The 17,500-nt window shown below is 41.9% G+C and overlaps 1 protein-coding gene and 1 long non-coding RNA gene across 7 annotated transcripts in view; one reads left to right on the plus strand and one right to left on the minus strand.

The window, feature by feature from the left end:
- LOC122870742 overlaps positions 1-2,384 on the plus strand; it is a 15,291-nt gene extending 12,907 nt beyond the window's left edge. For 3 of the 4 annotated variants that reach the window (XR_006376654.1, XR_006376655.1, XR_006376653.1), the window contains exon 3: positions 51-2,384. This is a non-coding gene — a long non-coding RNA (uncharacterized LOC122870742). The remainder of the gene's footprint in view (positions 1-50) is intronic. The other variant, XR_006376656.1, reaches the window with a different exon arrangement.
- The window catches only part of htra3b (HtrA serine peptidase 3b), a 49,734-nt gene that overhangs the window by 15,522 nt on the left and 16,712 nt on the right, over positions 1-17,500 (minus strand). For 2 of the 3 annotated variants that reach the window (XM_044185153.1, XM_044185155.1), the window contains exons 2-4: positions 15,862-15,961; positions 15,610-15,742; positions 5,900-5,989 (exon numbers count right to left, since the gene is read on the minus strand). In XM_044185153.1, coding sequence (XP_044041088.1) covers positions 5,900-5,989; positions 15,610-15,742; positions 15,862-15,961 — 323 coding nt within the window. Of the gene's footprint in view, positions 1-5,899; positions 5,990-15,609; positions 15,743-15,861; positions 15,967-17,500 lie in introns of all 3 variants that reach the window. The other variant, XM_044185154.1, reaches the window with a different exon arrangement.

The raw sequence follows: 17,500 nt of genomic DNA on the forward strand, positions 1-17,500 counted from the left end.
CCTCCCTCAGCAAACCCCTTATATACCTCCATGTGTTATCTGCCCCTTAGGTGTCCATTGAAAGACAGGGCTCATCAGTAAATGGAAGGGCTACTGGTGAGCCAAACCTCTTCTTCCTTCATACCGCCTACCAAACCTCTGACGCAAGCCCATTTGTCTTCTCCTGCAGTTTCTCTGGAACTGGCTATCTTTGTGGACTCTGGTGCGGATAAGAACTTTATCGACCGGGGGTTTGGCCAAACAGTTGGCCAACGCATTGGATGGCTGCCTACTCTGTTGAGTGACTCACCACACTCCACCTCTCAGCCTCTTCATGTCAGATAATCACTCTGAAAATCTCGTCTTAGCACGTTATTGACTCACCGCAACTGCCACTTATTTTGGGTTTCCCCTGGTTAAAGAAACATAACCCTAACATAGACTGGTGCACAGGGGCTGTTCTGGGATGGAATGCTAGATGTCACTCATCCTGTCTCTTGTCTGCTGCCCCTAAGGGCTCCCAAGCCTCCATTTTCACCAAACTTGACCGCAGAAATGCTTATCACCTGGTCAGGATCAGAGAAGGGGATGAGTGGTAGACAGCCTTTAACACACCCAGTGGCCATTATGAATATTTGGAATATTACGCTTCAGCTATGTTTCAGGCTCTGGTCAATGATGTGTTGTGAGACATACTTAACCATGTCTCACAGCACACCATCTTATTCCAAGGATGAGAAGGAACATGAGCAGCACGTCCGGAAGGTTCTTCAGCGTTTGCTGGAGAACCAATTATGTCAATTATATGTTCTTCCCTCCCCAGGCACCAAGTTCCAGTGGTCTCCCGTCAGTTCGAACCTGAGGACATCTCCAAGGGACCCTCCACCATCCTGCCTCCCTCCTGTGTGGTCGGAGTTGTCACATGGGGCATTGAGAGCGAGGTCAGACGAGCCATAGAAAGGACACAAATTCCGATTGGGTACCCCCCAACCGCCTGTTCCTCCCGGCAAACCTGAGCTCTGGGGTCCTGCTATGGACGCACACCTCCAAATTGAGCTGTCATATGGGGGTGCAACAAATGGTCAGCCTCCTCAGACAGCGCTTCTGGTGGCCACCCTGGAAGAGGACGCTAGGGAATCTATTGCTGCCTGTCAAGTTTGTGCCCAGAATAAGACCTTCCGCCAGCACCTGACTGGATTACTTCATCGCCTACCAGTACCACGGCAACCTTGGTCTATCTATATCTCACTGGACTTTGTCACTGCGCTGCCCTAATCAGAAGGTAACACTGTGATACTCACAATTATTGACCGCTTTTCTAAGATGGCTCACTTTGTCCCTCTGCCCAAACTCCCTTCTGTCAAGGAGACGGCGGAGGTTATGCTCACCGATGTGTTTCGTTTACATGGTCTTCCCCAGGATGTGGTGTCTCACTGGGGTCCCCAGTTCACCTCTCAGTTTTTGAAGGAGTTCTGCAGGCTAATCGGAGCCATGGCAAGCCTCTCTTCTGGCTTTCAACCTCAGTCTAATGGTCAGACTGACACTTGGACATCTACCTCATGTTTTCATTGCCCTCCAGCATTCTAGAGTTTGTATCTTCGGTTTTTGGATTTTGCCTGCTCCCTGTCTGATTTGTTTGCCTGCCTTGGACTGATTTCCAGTATATGACCTTCAGTAAAAACTGCCTTTTTGAACTTTAATCTGTGTCCGTGCTTTTCTCTGCATCTGAGTCTCTGCTTTACCAGAAACCGACCGGCAGAGGTCGATGTTGTCCTCGTATGCGGCGAGATGCAGTCTCACCCGGGGATCCAATCCCTGACAGAAGGTGGTGATCAGGGATTGCTCGTTCCACCCACTAGCCGCGGCGAGGGTTCGGAATTCCGAGGCGTAGTCTTTCACAGAGCGGGAACCCTGCCTGAGGTGGTAGAGGCGTTCCCCTGTGGAGGAGTCACCCGCTGGTCTTCCGAACACCTCCTTGAGGTGGGACAGGAAGCTAGACAAGGATTGGATCACTGGTCCATTCTGGGACCAGATTGTCTCTGCCCATTGTAGCGCCCGCCACTGGAGCTGCGAGATGATAAATGCTACTTTGGACCGCTCGGTCGGGTATAGGTGAGACTGCATCTCCAGGACCAGAGCACACTGAAGGAGGAAGCAGTTGCACTCCTCTGCCGAGCCAGAGAATGGCTGTGGAGGTGTCGCAGAACAGACGTACTCCATAGGTGGTGGAGTGATGGCGGAGGATGCAGAAGTGGAGACAGGTGGAGAGACTGGTGGCGAAGCAGTGGTGTGTTGGATCAGGAGATCCACCAGCCTCTGGAGCGGATCCGGGGTGCTCATGCTGGTCGGCCTTCGGTGGTCCAGTCTTCTGTTACGAACAGACAGGCTGGAGACACTGAGGTATAGACAGTGATAGTTTATTTACGACACAGCAATGAGTCAAACAGTGGATGAAGTGATGTGGAGCACTGGAGCACTGGAGTACCGATACCGTCCTTTGTGAGGCTGGGGTTGGAGATCGGGAGCTGGAATCTCACACACTGGAGCAAAGGGAACACAGAACAAGAACACGGGAAAAGAAGCACACACGGGTACAGGCTGGAGTCCAAGCGTAGAAGGAGCTGCAGTAGCAAATGCCGTTGTACACCTCCATGAATATGATTGGATGTTACTAGCCACATAGCTATGAATGAGCCAATCATTGTGAAGTATATTGCCAACAGCTGATGCCAATCAGTCTATACAAGCACAACTTCAGTGCTTTGCCTGAACTAACGCTATGCTTCATTTATGGAGTAAATGTTGTATATGCATGTTATGAATAATAAATTTGCAAATGTATTATTCTTAACATGCATATACAATTGTCAAACAGTATATGTAGTATAATGTAGTGTACTTTATTATTATTATTATTAACTTGTATATGATTTTTGTATTTTACTTTTCTTTTTAACTTAACCTTTTAACATCTTCTAACTTTTAAATTTTCTTGTTTCACTGCGCTGCATCACCAAGTCAAATTCCTGTGTACATTGTACATTTGGCAAAAAAGCGATTCTGATTCTGATAAAACATACCCTTGTTCAGTTCAACACACTCATGGGTTTTTGCTCCTATAACCTTTCTTGGTCTGTTAAGACCAGTAGATTAAGGTTGCTAACAGTTGGCGAATGTTAGCAAAGTTTAGGTAGTGATGACACTGACTCAAACCAAAAACAGAAGAGTCATGCGACTGAATTTTTAGTTAACCTCTTCCACTGACTGTGACTCTGTTTTTGTATACTAATGTTGTGTGGCCAAGCATTGTTCCAAACAACTGATGTTCATTTAAATTCTAGTAGAGATCCAACAGTGTTCCAAGACAGCAAATAATGGCTGAACAGTGGGCCATTTCCATAACAGAAAACCAAAACATATCGGAACACATCGGAATGTGTTACTTTTTTACTCATTTGGGTGTTCTCTGGGATTAGACACATTGGTGTTTCTAGTACTTCCCTTATTCCTTTTATTTAAATTTAAAAAAATGTAATTTCACATTGTCTTTCAATGTAGGGATGGACATGTATTTGACCCATATCTGTCAGTATACAAAGATCATGTCCAATTAAATGTTTGGTGGAAACAAATAGTTATTGGTCTTCTTCCTGTATAATACATGTATAATACAAATGGAATACATTATTGTACATTGATAAAAGTCACCTAGTAAAGACCTAGCTTGTGTTTTTATCCATATTCCTCATCAGGTATGTTCTACTAGATTTTATGGTCTGGCAAACACAGGCTAATATTTTCTTTGCTCTGGCTAGATAAATGGCTAAAGCTATTTGGATGTGATGGGAAAGGTCCACGAACTTTGTTCATACCCACTTAATTTCTAGAAGAGATCGCAAAGTGTCCTCAGATACCAAATACAGTGGTGTGAAAAAGTGTTTGCCCCCTTCCTGATTTCTTATTTTTTTACGTTTGTCACTCTAAAATGTTTCAGATCATCAAACAAAATTAAATATTAGTCACAGATAACACAAGTAACCACTAAATGTAGTTTTTGAATGAAGGTTGTTATTATTAAGGGAAAACAAAATCCAAACCTACATGGCCCTGTGTGAAAAAGTGATTGCCCCCCCCTGTTAAAACATAACTTAACTGTGGTTTATCACACCTGAGTTCAATTTCTCTAGCCACACCCAGGCCTGATTACTGCCACACCTGTTCTCAATCAAGAAATCACTTAAATAGGACCTGCCTGACAAAGTGATGTAGACCAAAAGATCTTCAAAAGCTAGACATCATGCCGAGATCTAAAGAAATTCAGGAACAAATGAGAAAGAAAGAAATTGAGATCTATCAGTCTGGAAAAGGTTATAAAGCCATTTCTAAAGCTTTGGGACTCCAGCGAACCACAGTGAGAGCCATTATCCACAAATGGTGAAAACATGGAACAGTGATGAACCTTCCCAGGAGTGGCTGGCTGACCAAAATTACCCCAAGAGCGCAGCGACGACTCATCCAAGAGGTCACAAAAGACCCCACAACAACATCCAAAGAACTGCAGGTCTCACTTGCTTCAGTTAAGGTCAGTGTTCATGACTCCACTATAAGAAAGAGACTGGGCAAAAATGGCCTGCATGGCAGAGTTCCAAGACAAAAACCACTGCTGAGCAAAAAGAACATTAAGGCTCGTCTCATTTTGCCAGAAAACATCTTGATGATCCCCAAGACTTTTGGGAAAATACTCTGTGTACTGATGAAACAAAAGTCGAACTTTTTGGAAGGTGTGTGTCCCATTACATCTGGCGTAAAAGTAACACCGCATTTCAGAAAAAGAACATCATACCAACAGTAAAATATGGTGGTGGTAGTGTGATGGTCTGGGGCTGCTTTGCTGCTCACAAATGCTTGATTGCAGTTGTTGCTGCTAAGAGTGGCCCAACCAGTTATTAGGTTTAGGGGGCAATCACTTTTTCACACAGAGCCATGTAGGTTTGGATTTTGTTTTTCTTTTAATAACAACCTTCATTTAAAAACTGCATTTTGTGTTTACTTGTGTTATCTTTGACTAATATTTAAATTAGTTTGATGATCTGAAACATTTAAGTGTGACAAACATGCAAAAAAATAAGAAATCAGGAAGGAGGCAAACACTTTAGCACACCACTATATGTTAGGCTGATTTTTAGAGAAATGTCAATAAAATGATGCACAAGACATCAACAATATAATGTGATGGAGTGATGCAGCCATAAAAACATGACATCTTGGGTTTGGGTTATTTCACTCAGTGCAAACATATCCTTTCCCTTTAAAGCCACATAAGAGAACATTCAAAGTGGGGAAACCAAGTTTAAACAAAGGGAAAATTCCCTCAGCTGCATATTCCCACTTCCCCACAAATACTGAAGGGTTTTATTGAAAAGTTCTGTGTTGTTGGCTTGTTTTCTAGTTTATTCTCACTCTCGTTCTCATTCTTCAGGACTACAATGGTCTGGCTCAAACTGGCAGCAGAATCAAAACAATGTTATTCAGATCTTATTTCAGTCAGGCCTAATAGTTGTCAAATGGGATATGAATCAGGTAGCTTCTAATCAGTTTTTACTGTCATCCACATCGATATTCACATTTCAAGATATGCATAGGGGTAATTCACTTCAAACCATGAATTGAAACTTTAAAATCACTGATAAATCATTTTGTAATGGACTAATTTTCAAGTTTGAACAAAATACTCCCTGAATTTACTGTACTGATTGATTTCACTTCAAACCTGCCACATATCAAGTTATGTAAAATCACATAAGTAGTTTGAGATGTCCACGAGAGCCTGTCCTCCCCATGACTACACATTTTCTTACAAGGAAAACCATACAAACTATTTCCTGCTTGTTGAAATAATCCCATAAAGCTGTGGACTCACCTGTGGATTGATTTTGATAGTAGCAATGTCTGACTTTTTGTCAATGTCTCTGATGCTGGCGTCATATACATCACCATTATGCATCTGGACCTTCAGGGAAGAATGGAAGAATGAAATTTCAAGAAATATAACATTTCAAATGAAAGCTAATTCATAGCATAGGATTTGGTTTGATCCATTTCTATGAAGTTAGCTTCATATCATGTACAGTCTATCCAGTACTTATTCATTTTCCGCAGCTAGGGTTATTTCCTTATGTATCTTCTAAATAACCTAAATAAGATGTGTTTGAGCCATAGGTCATTGGCAATATCTTATACCTTATAATAGCCAATTTGGTGCCAATGTTAAACTTCTTTACATTTGTCCATTCGAGTGCCAAACATTGCCAACTATTTAGGATTTAACATGAAAATATTCTCCTTGCTATGGTGGATAAAACAATGAAACGATATTGAGAACATATTTGGACTCTAAAACACTCCACCCAGGACAATAATAAAAATGACAAACTTGCATTCTTGATTCTGAAAACAGTGTTGACTACGACTGAAACCTTTTCTATGATAGAACACTCCTGGACAAATGAGGGACTACACCGTCTCATTCTTGTGAAGAATCTGATAGTAGTGTCTCATCAGTTCAGGTTAAAGTTATCCCACAGACAGGTATCATATGCATTGTCAGTTTTGGACAACACTGACTGGACTTGATCTGATTCTTAAAGGCATAGTTCAACATTACAGGAAATAAGCTTATTTGCTTTGTTTCTGAGAGGGAGAAGAGAAGATCAATACTATGTGTATACCCTAAGCATGGAGCAGAAGTCAGGGCGTGGTTAGTCTAGCTTACCATAAAGACTGAAAGTAGCTAGCCTGGCTCTGTCCAAAGTTCAAAAATACACCTAGCAACACCTCTAAAGATCACTAATTAACACATTGCATGTCACTTGTTTAATCTGTACACAAACAGAAATGTAAAAATTAGTTTTAGTTTTAGGGTGAGTTACATGTTGGAACTATTTCTTGAAATACAGTCGGGTGCAGTGACTGTATGCAACCTGCTGAAGTCTTGTCATCACAGTGAAGATGCCAGGTTTGGTACCTTCATGCTTACCGACCATTACCCAAGCTAACGCTGGAAACCTCACCCAAACTGTACGCCACCTATCCAGTTACCAGACACCCACCACCCAAACTGCACACCACCTATCCAGTTACCAGACACCCACCACACAAACTGCATACCAGCAGAGCGACCCATTTGGACATTGCACGCCACCCAGCTGGATAGTGCCGGTGGCCTTTCTGTCAGGTCACGACAGGTCAAGTGACGTAATATAATAAATGTCCATGTTGGGATGAATTTGTGGTGGATGAATGGGTCAATTATTTTTAGACTTGGTTGACTTATTATTTTCATTTTTTTTAAAAATTTAATTATTTTCAGTTTTCAGTCGCAGTTTAAGCAACAAAACTACTTGGTTAGGTTTACGCAACAAAACTATTTGGTTAGGTTTTACTTAAGGTTTAGTTTTGTTGCCTAAACCAGTGGTAACTAAGTACTTTTACTCAAGTACTGTACTTAACTGTTCAAATTTATGGATACTGACTTTTACTGAAAATAATCTATTCTACAACAACCAGAAGCAGAGGAGGCTTGATGATCTTTACAATATTATAAAGAGTACGGTCTAGACCTGCTCTTGAAAAACTTGTATCTAAGCAGCTCCTTGCTGCTGTGGAAAACAATAATACCTTTGAAAAGTTCCAATCTGGCTTTCGTCAACACCACAGCACTGAGACAGCCCTTCTCAAAGTCACTAATGACCTTTTAATGAATGCAGACGCAGGCATGTGTTCAATTCTTGTGCTGTTGGACATAAGTGCTGCCTTTGATACAATTGATCATGGCATTCTTTTAGACAGACTGAGGCACTGGGTGGGCATATCTGGAACTGCACTAGACTGGTTCGCATCTTATCTGTCCAATAGGAAATTCTGTGTTAGCATTAATAACTTCAAGTCATCCTTTTCCCATATCAAGTATGGTGTGCCTCAAGGTTCAATTCTGGGACCAATATTGTTCTCCTTATACATGCTTCCTTTGGGTGATGTAATCCGCAGACATGGTATTTCTTTTCATTGTTATGCGGATGACACACAGTTGTACCTCCCTGTCAAGCCCACTGACCTTAGTACGCTGAGTTCTCTGCAGGACTGCCTGTCTGACATAAAAATTGGATGTCGATAAATTTTCTTCAGCTCAACTCAAATAAAACTGAAATCCTTGTTATTGGGCCCCAACACATCACTAAACAAATACTGCCATCCACTGGTAACCTGTCACAACATATCAAGCCTGTTGCACGAAATCTTGGTGTCCTGTTTGATAGCAATTTATGTTTTGAGCAACATATGACTAAGCTTGTCCAATCATGTTTCTATCACCTCAGAAACATTGCAAAAATACGATCTATTTTAAATCTTAGTGATGCAGAAACTGTTGTGCATGCTTTTATCTCCTCACGCCTTGATTATTGTAACAGCCTGTTCACTTGTCTTAATCAAAAGCTCTGACACGACTGCAGACTGTACAAAACTCAGCTGCTAGGCTGTTAACCAGGACCAAGAAGTATGACCACATAACACCTGTTTTAGCCTCTTTACACTGGCTCCCTGTTGGTTTTAGGATTGATTTTAAGATCTTGTTGATTACTTTTAAGGCTCTTCATGGCCTGGCCCCAGATTATATTTTAGACCTTGTAATCCCTTATGAACCTTCACGTAGTTTGAGATCTTCGGGCAGGGGTCTCCTGTCTGTTCCTGAGTCCAGGATGAAAACTAAAGGGGACAGAGCTTTTGCTATCAGGGCCCCGAGGCTCTGGAACAACTTGCCTGAAGAAATTAGGTTGTCTGAGTCAGTGTCTTCATTTAAATCTCGTCTCAAAACACATTTTTATCTGAAAGCATATCCTGATTTTACGTGAACTGGCTGTTTATTTTACTGTTTATTTTATTGCTTTTCTGTATTTCATGTGTTTTATTTCTTTATATTTCGTCATTCACTGTGTTATTTTATTTTTCTTGTTGTGAAGCACTTTGTACTTTGTTTTGATAAGTGCTCTATAAATAAAGTTTTATTATTATTATTATTATTATTTAGGAAAAGTGCAATGAGATAACTTCTGTTATGAATTGGCGCTATATAAATAAAATTTAATTGAATTGAATGTGCTGATCGCATATGACTGTTATATGAGTGATAATCGGGCGGGCTGGGTCATAAAAACAAACATTCTGATTAATAGCGGATGGGTGAAATAGGGTGAAGTGTCTCCCCATTACGAGAGACGCTGTGTGCGTTTAAGCATCAGGCACAGCAGCATAACTTCATTGATTATTTAAATCTGCCAACACGCCGACAGGATTGGTCAGAATCTAATGTTAATTAATGTTCTGTGTTCTTCTACACATCCAAAAGATCACACACACAGTCCAGGTTCATACAGTGAAATTGTAAATTGAAATTGTAAAGCGGCGGTCCTCTTGATAAAGCCTGAGCTCCATCAGAACTGTCTAAACAATGTATTTGAGAAGCTAAAAGTTTAATCCTGTTTCCTCTGGTTACTTTTTAGGTTACAGTTTTTTATACCCTTAATTTTTAATTATTTTTTTTTCCTTTCGACTGTTCCCTTTCAGGGGTCGCCACAGCGAATCATGTGCCTCCATCTAACCCTGTCCTCTGCATCCTCTTCACTCACACCAATTAACTTCATGTCCTCTCTCACTACATCCATAAATCTCCTCTTTGGTCTTCCTCTAGACCTCCTGCCTGGCAGCTCCAACCTCAGCATCCTTCTACCAATATATTCACAGTCTCTCCTCTGAACATGTCCAAACCACCTCAATCTGGCCTCTCTGACTTTATCTCCGAAACATCTAACATGAGCTGTCCCTCTGATGTACTCATTCCTGATCTTGTCCATCCTCGTCACTCCCAAAGAGAACCTCAACATCTTAAGCTCTGTTACCTCCAGCTCTGCCTCTTGTCTTTTCTTCAGTGCCACTGTCTCTAAGCTGTACAACATCGCTGGTCTCACCACCGTCTTGAACACCTTTCCTTTCATTCTTGCTGATACTCTTTTATCACACAACACACCTGACACTTTTCTCCACCCGTTCAAACCTGCTTGCACTCGCCTCTTCACCTCTTTTCCACAGTCTCCATTGCTCTGAACCGTTTACCCTAAGTACTTAAAGTCCTGCACCTTCTTCACCTCTGCTCCCTGTAACCTCACCGTTCCACCTGGGTCCCTCTCATTGACACACATGTATTCTGTCTTACTGCGGCTAAGCTTCATTCCTCTGTTTTCCAGAGCAGACCTCCATCTCTCTAGATTTTCCTCCACCTGCTCCCTGCTCTCACTACAAATCACAATGTCATCCGCAAACATCAAAGTCCATGGAGATTCCTGTCTAACCTCATTTGTCAGCCTGTCCATCACCAGAGCAAACAAGAAAGGGCTCAGAGCCGATCCTTGATGCAGACCCACCTCCACCTTGAACTCCTCTGTCACACCTACAGCACACCTCACCACGGTCTTACAGCTCTCATACATGTCCTGCACCACTCTAACATACTTCTCTGCCACTCCAGACTTCCTCATACAATACCACAGCTCCTCTCTCGGCACCCTGTCATACGCTTTCTCTAAATCTACGAAGACACAATGCAACCTTCTCTGTACTTCTCAGCATCCTCAAAGCAAATACTGCATCTGTTGTACTCTTTCTAGGCATGAAACCATATTGCTGCTCACAAATGCTCACCTCTGCCCTTAGCCTAGCTTCCACTACTCTTTCCCACAACTTCATTGTATCATTGTATCATCAGCTTTATTCCTCTGTAGTTGCCACAGCTCTGCACATCTCCCTTGTTCTTAAAAATTGGCACCAGTACACTTCTCCTCCATTCCTCGGGCATCCTCTCACTCTCCAAGATCTTGTTGAACAAACTAGTCAGAAACTCTACTGCCACCTCTCCTAGACACTTCCATACCTCCACAGGTATGTCATCAGGACCAACTGCCTTTCCACTCTTCATCCTCTTCAACGTCCTCCTCACTTCAAACTTGCTAATCTTTGTTACTTCCTGCTCCACACCAGTCACCTCTTCTACTCTTCGTTCCCTTTCATTTTCCTCATTCATCATCTCTTCAAATGACTCCTTCCATCTTCCCATCACACTCCTGGTACCTGTCAACACATTCTTTAATCACCCTAACCTGCTGCACATCCTTCCCATCTCTATCTCTTTGTCTGGCCAACCTGTACAAATCCACCTCTCCCTCTTTAGTGTCCAACCTAGCATACAAGTCCTCATATGTTTGGCCTTTGCCACCTCTACCTTCACCTTACGCTGCATCTCCCTGTACTCCTGTCTACTCTCTTCAGTCCTGTATACACTCCTGAACTTCCTCGTTCCACCACCAAGTCTCCTTGTCCACTTTCCTCTTACCAGATGACACACCGAGTACCCTCCTACCTGTCTCCCTGATCACATTAGCTGTAGTGGTCCAGTCATCTGGGAGCACTTCCTGACCACCCAGAATCTGTCTCAGCTCCTCCCTGAAAACTACACGACATTCTTCCTTTTTCAACTTCCACCACTTCGTCCTCTGCTCTGCCTTTGTCCTCTTCATCTTCCTCACCACCAGAGTCATTTTACACACTACCATCCTGTGTTGTCTGGCTACACTCTCCCTTACCACTACTTTACAGTCACTGGTCTCTTTCAGATTACAACGTCTACACAAGATGTAGTCCACCTGAGTGCTTCTACCTCCGCTGTTATATGTCACCCTATGTTCCTGCCTCTTCTGGAAGAAAGTGTTCACTACAGCCATTTCCATCCTTTTTGCAAAGTCTACCACCATCTGTCCTTCTGACTTCCTGTCCTGAAGACCAAACCTGCCCATCACATTCTCATCACCTCTGTTCCCTTCACCTACATGCCCATTGAAATCTGCACCAATCACCACTCTCTCACCTCTGGGGATGCTCTGCATTACTTCATCTAACTCACTCCAGAATTTCTCCTTCTCTTCTAACTCACATCCTACCTGTGGGGCATAACCACTCACAACATTGAACATCACCCCTTCAATTTCCAGCTTCAGACTCATCAACCTGTCTGATACTCTTTCACCTCTAGAACATTCCTCACAAACTCCTCTTTCAGGATAACTCCTACTCCGTTTCTCTTCCTATCTGACCCATGGTAGAACAACTTGAACCCTGCTCCTAAGCTTCTAGCCTTGCTACCTTTCCACCTGGTCTCCTGGACACACAGTATGTCCACCTTCCTTCTCTGCATCATGTCAATCAACTCTCTAGCCTTCCCTGTCATAGTCCCAACATTCAAAGTCCCTACAGTCAGTCCTACATTCTTAGCTTTCCTCTTCTCTCTCTGCCTACGAACACACCTTCCTCCTCTCCTTCTTCGTCTTTGACCAATAGTAGTCCAATTCCCACTGGTACCCTGTAGGTCAACAGCACCGGTGGCGGTCGTTGTTAACCCGGGCCCCGACCAACCCATAATTTCCAGTGAAAATCATGTATCTCCAAGTATGGTGATTTTGAATTAGAATTTTTCTGATAAACTGAAGGATGAAGTGTTCCTTTATGGGTTGAGAAAATTCTCATACTTCTCAAACTAAAAGCTTAAAAAAAAAATCATTGGATTAGCTGGATAATGCGTCTTCACAAAGCTGAAAACAGGGCTGTTTTTCTGAGCTCATGAAGACTTGACTTTTCGATATACATGGTTCTCACAGGACAGAGACGCTACAAACTATGATGATCTTATAGAATATGATTGCTGCAGATTAAACTGATAATCTACTTTATATACTGATTAAACAGTATATAAAATAGTTAAAATTAGCTCAACCTTAAACATCTACAGCAGTAAAATGCAAAAGACACATTAATACAGCAGTAATCTTAATCCTTTCTGAAAGGAAGGCCTGAAGACAAATTTCTCCCAGAGAATGACAGGATAGGTGGTGTCTGGTAATTGGATAGGTGGTGTGCAGTTTGGGTGGTAGGTGTCTGATAACTGGATAGGTGGTGTGCAGTTTGGGTGGTGGGTGTCTGGTAACTGAATAGGTGGTGTTCAGTTTGGGTGAGGTTCTGAATGAAATGGCTCTCCATAAACTGATGTTCTTCAAGAAATAGTTCCAGCATGTAACTCCTCCCAAAGCTGGGCTCAGACTACAGGAGTTTATCCCCAATTCACCCCTTCCGATAATTGGAGGAGAAATCTGGTCTAGGACCGTGGTCGGTACCGATGTTCGGCCCAGATTATCTGGTAATGTGAGGGGTTTACCGATCCAGTCTTAAGCCTTCCGACCTGCTTGCAGACTCATCGGGGGCGCAACAATAATTTCAAACATGTTTGATTTAGGATTTAAAATCTGGATGATTATGTTAGTACTTTACGAGCGGGACCACAATAGCCAATGAGAGAGACAATTCTACAAGGAGATGGTGACACTAATGGTGTTGCCAAGCAACAGTAAACATTCTAGCCCTTGAGGCTAACGTTAGCTAGCATACTAGCTACTGTTGACATATATTAAAGTGGTCATATTATGCTCATTTTCAGGTTCATCATTTTATTTTGGGGTTGTATCAGAATAGGTTTACTTGGTTTAATTTTCAAAAAACACCATATTTTTCTCACACTGCACATTGCTGCAGCACCTCTTCACCTCGTCACCCTGTGTCTTGAACGTTCCGTTTTAGCTACCAAGTGAGGCATCTCACTTCTATTCAATCTTTGTTGGGAGTTGCACATGCACAGTAGAGTAGGTCCGGTCCTGATGAGCAAGGTAGTGTGATCCAAAATAAAGCCGCTTAACTATGTTAACTATGGCTTCGGTTCAGCCGTACAACCCGAACCAGCTTCACAACCTAGACTGGAGCAAGACGTTTCAGAGTGGTAAGTTATTAATTTGTAACTAATTTATCTTTCATAGGTAACATTTTAACTGCACTGTCACATCACAGTAACTGCCTGAAGGGTATCTAATGTTATTTTAATTTCATATTTAGGTGTATTTGTGGAAACTGCTCAATTGGTGCATTATGACGCGTGATTCATAGTAATGTAGATACATTACGGAAGTAAAGGCTGGACTACAATTGATCTGTTTTGAAGCTGTTCAGGAGCAGTGTTTTTGTGGGAGAGGGTAACTCCCTTTGGACTTTTTCACTTTGCAAACCTATTACATGCACAAAAAAAGATACAATAAACTACAATAAAGGAAAGGGAAAAAGCCAAAAAGCATAATATGACCACTTTAAAACTGACAGTTAAAGTGTAACTAAACCCCCAAACCACTTTTGTCAGCTGAAAACCAATGTATGTTGGTATTTAGTAGTGTTGTTGATGGATTCACATCCAAATCTTGACATTTCAGTGGAAAGTATTGAATATTTGAATATGCACAGCGACTGCCCTCTATAGGTTGAAACCCTGCTATTGCAATTTAATTTTGCTATTGGCTGATCTGGAGGCAGGTGAAGTATATGAAGGCAGCTATCTTCACTATGAAAGCCCCCTTCTATGAAACCAATGTCTACCGAGTGACTCTATAGACTGTTGAGTATTTGTTAGCTAGTGGCCATTATGGGTCGGCACTGTAGCTTTCCCAGCTGCAAAGTTTACTCTATTTTTTGCTAACCCTCTAATTAGTATTTTTCAATTTTGGCGCAATGTTTCGGACTTGTGCTTTTAATGACTGTAGAAGCACCTACCGGTCTGCATTCTTTCCCTTGATGAATTTGATAAACAGTAGGGCCACGGCTAACACTCCCCCACAGACACACACACTCACCGGAGAGCCTCTCAGCCTCTCTGAGCGGCTAAGCAAGTTGTTGCACCACCTCCGTCTGAAGTCACGTAAGATCACAAGAGGTGGTGTATTGGTCTCTCTGGCACAATAATCTTAATAATATCCTGTCGTATGTGATACACCATTATATTCAAATCTTGTAGTGTGAGCATGTTTGAGATTAGAGAGAGGAATATCAGTTAAGTCCTGATGTGCGTGATGCAACCCGATTTCATAGTCGGTTAGGATTTTAAAGCTCCTGTAGTGTGAGCCCAGCTAAAAACCAAAACTTGTCGTTTTTCACTGCTGTTTGTGTACAGATTGAACAAACGAGATACAACATGCTAATTGGTGAGCTTAAAGCCTCATTCATGCTTTTTTATGTACGAAAATAGATACGTCCATTTCAAACGATGTAACCATCACTGCCCACGTACTTTCATGCCTTCTTTACGTTGGCATGGATGTTAAGCAATACATCCACTAGAGGGCAGCTCACGGTCAAACATTTCTGACAACAACAAACATGGTGACAGTGGAAGAGGTCATAATAATGTACCTCTTAAGAAAGAGGCAAAAGCCTGAACTATTCCTTTAAATTTACATTTAATAGTGGCATTTCTATTTATTATTTATCCTCACAGTCAAATTTTTCACCAAAGGCTACTATTGGCAAACCAATTTCAATGCAACTTAGGAACTTAGTAAAGATTAAGTATGTTTAATTAGCATATGATTTAGATGAGAAAGCTGTGAGTATTGAAAGTGAAACATAAATGATCACTGCGGAGAAACAGTATTTCTGTACCTTGAGGTGCTGTTGACCAGACACTGGTGTGGTGGTGGAGACTACATGGGCGTTGGTCACAATCAGTCCGTTTTCTGACATCACAAACCCAGATCCACTAGACAGAGGGATGTTCCGACCAAAGAGAGGATGCCTGGGGTGGGAATAAAAACATTAGTAAATTTAACTGGTCACCGAATGTTCTATGTCCAGCCCTGAATAGGCAGCACTTTAGCACACACACACACACACACACACACACACACACAGTACCTGAGGAAGAGTTCGATGTGGACAACAGCAGGAGCGATTTTCTCCACCACGTCAGCTATAAAGTTGAACTTGTAACGTGGACTGGCAGCATGTGAAAGACCTATACTGGCAAGAAGAATTATGTATTTTAAAAATCAGTCAACACTTTGATTTAGGAATAATTTAATTTAATTTAAAGGATGGATCTAAAGGAGACATGACATGAGTTCTGTTTACAAGGTGTGTTGGCAGTATCCACCCAGTAGCAAATACATGCAGTTAATTGTCAGTTTTTGTCAGTGTGTAGATGTCAAGTGTGGTAGCTAAATCTTTCTTCTCTGAGCTCTCCGATTTAATTCCTGAAATCTGCATGAACACTGTCAAATGTAAAGTGGGTAAATCTGCGTGAGGACATTGCAAATCAGTCCCATCTGTTCCACTACCCAAACATTAAGTTCAACTTCTTTTAGGAATTGGCGGTATATAAATAAAATTGAATTGAATGGAACAAACCCACCTGATGGCACAAACTTGGCAGCACTGATGGAAAACCAAGTTTAATCTGCTAGCATCATGTTAACCTCCTGCACTGTTCAACCAGTAATAATGGTTTACACGTCGTCTCTACAGCTGCACTGTAAACTACTGAGCCAAGTCAGACTTTGAGGAAAATGTGGTTTGTTATTACACTGAAAAGGGATTCTCAAATGACATGGAGAATCCAACCAAAGGCTGAAACCAGTGATTTTAAGTTGTTGGGACCACTGGCATTCCACCAGTGAATTCATTCATTTGTGGGACTGTGGGAACTCTCCTTTTATTAGGAGACCACATGCTGTTTTGTTCCACAATCCTGAGAGTCATTGAACTCAGCATTCCACAATCCTGAATGCAGCATTCCAGCCACCCTTGGTCAGTCTGACCTGTGACCAATGATGTCACCAGGTCAGTAAAATAGGTCAGCGAGAACTGTTTTGTCCCTGAACAAAGTATTACGGCCGCAACACAAGGGCCTACCTTTGTCTTAAGATTCCTGTTATGCTCACCAATAACCAAGACAGCGATGCGAACCACCAGATAATAACAGCAACTTCAAAGCAACTTCTTCCTTTAAGGACTGGTAACGTAACCACCAAACATGTAACTGGGCATAACATAGCATAGTTATACACGGCTAAGCACAGGACTGTGTTACTTTTGTGAATGTATATGTATTAATTTGGTTCATTGAGTTTTATTGTTGTGATGTGTTTTCACTGCTAGGTTCTTTTGGTAGCCACAAGCTAAGCTGATGTCAATTAATGTTATGCTTCACACAGACAGAGTCTTTGCATGCTAACTAACTCTCTTTTAACCTGGCACCATTTATCCTACACAGCTCACACATCCACTCCAATTTGACCTTTAAAAGAGCCACACTCTTGCGACCGCTGCTCAGCCACCATTTTGAATTAGATTTCTTTGTTTGACGCCATTTTGGACACTCACACACACTGTTTTATTCTGTAGTTTAGTGTATGCAGAGTTAGACTTCACAATGTTTGTGTATAATTATGCTGGTTTCTTTAATGTTGCACAAGCGTGAATAATTTGTCAATCTCTTCAATGTTGAACTCCAAATCCTTCAACCTACTAGCTATTAATGGTAATTCTGGTTATA

The sequence above is a fragment of the Siniperca chuatsi genome, linkage group LG22, assembly GCF_020085105.1.
Source record: "Siniperca chuatsi isolate FFG_IHB_CAS linkage group LG22, ASM2008510v1, whole genome shotgun sequence".
NCBI classification, from domain to species: Eukaryota; Metazoa; Chordata; class Actinopteri; order Centrarchiformes; family Sinipercidae; genus Siniperca; species Siniperca chuatsi.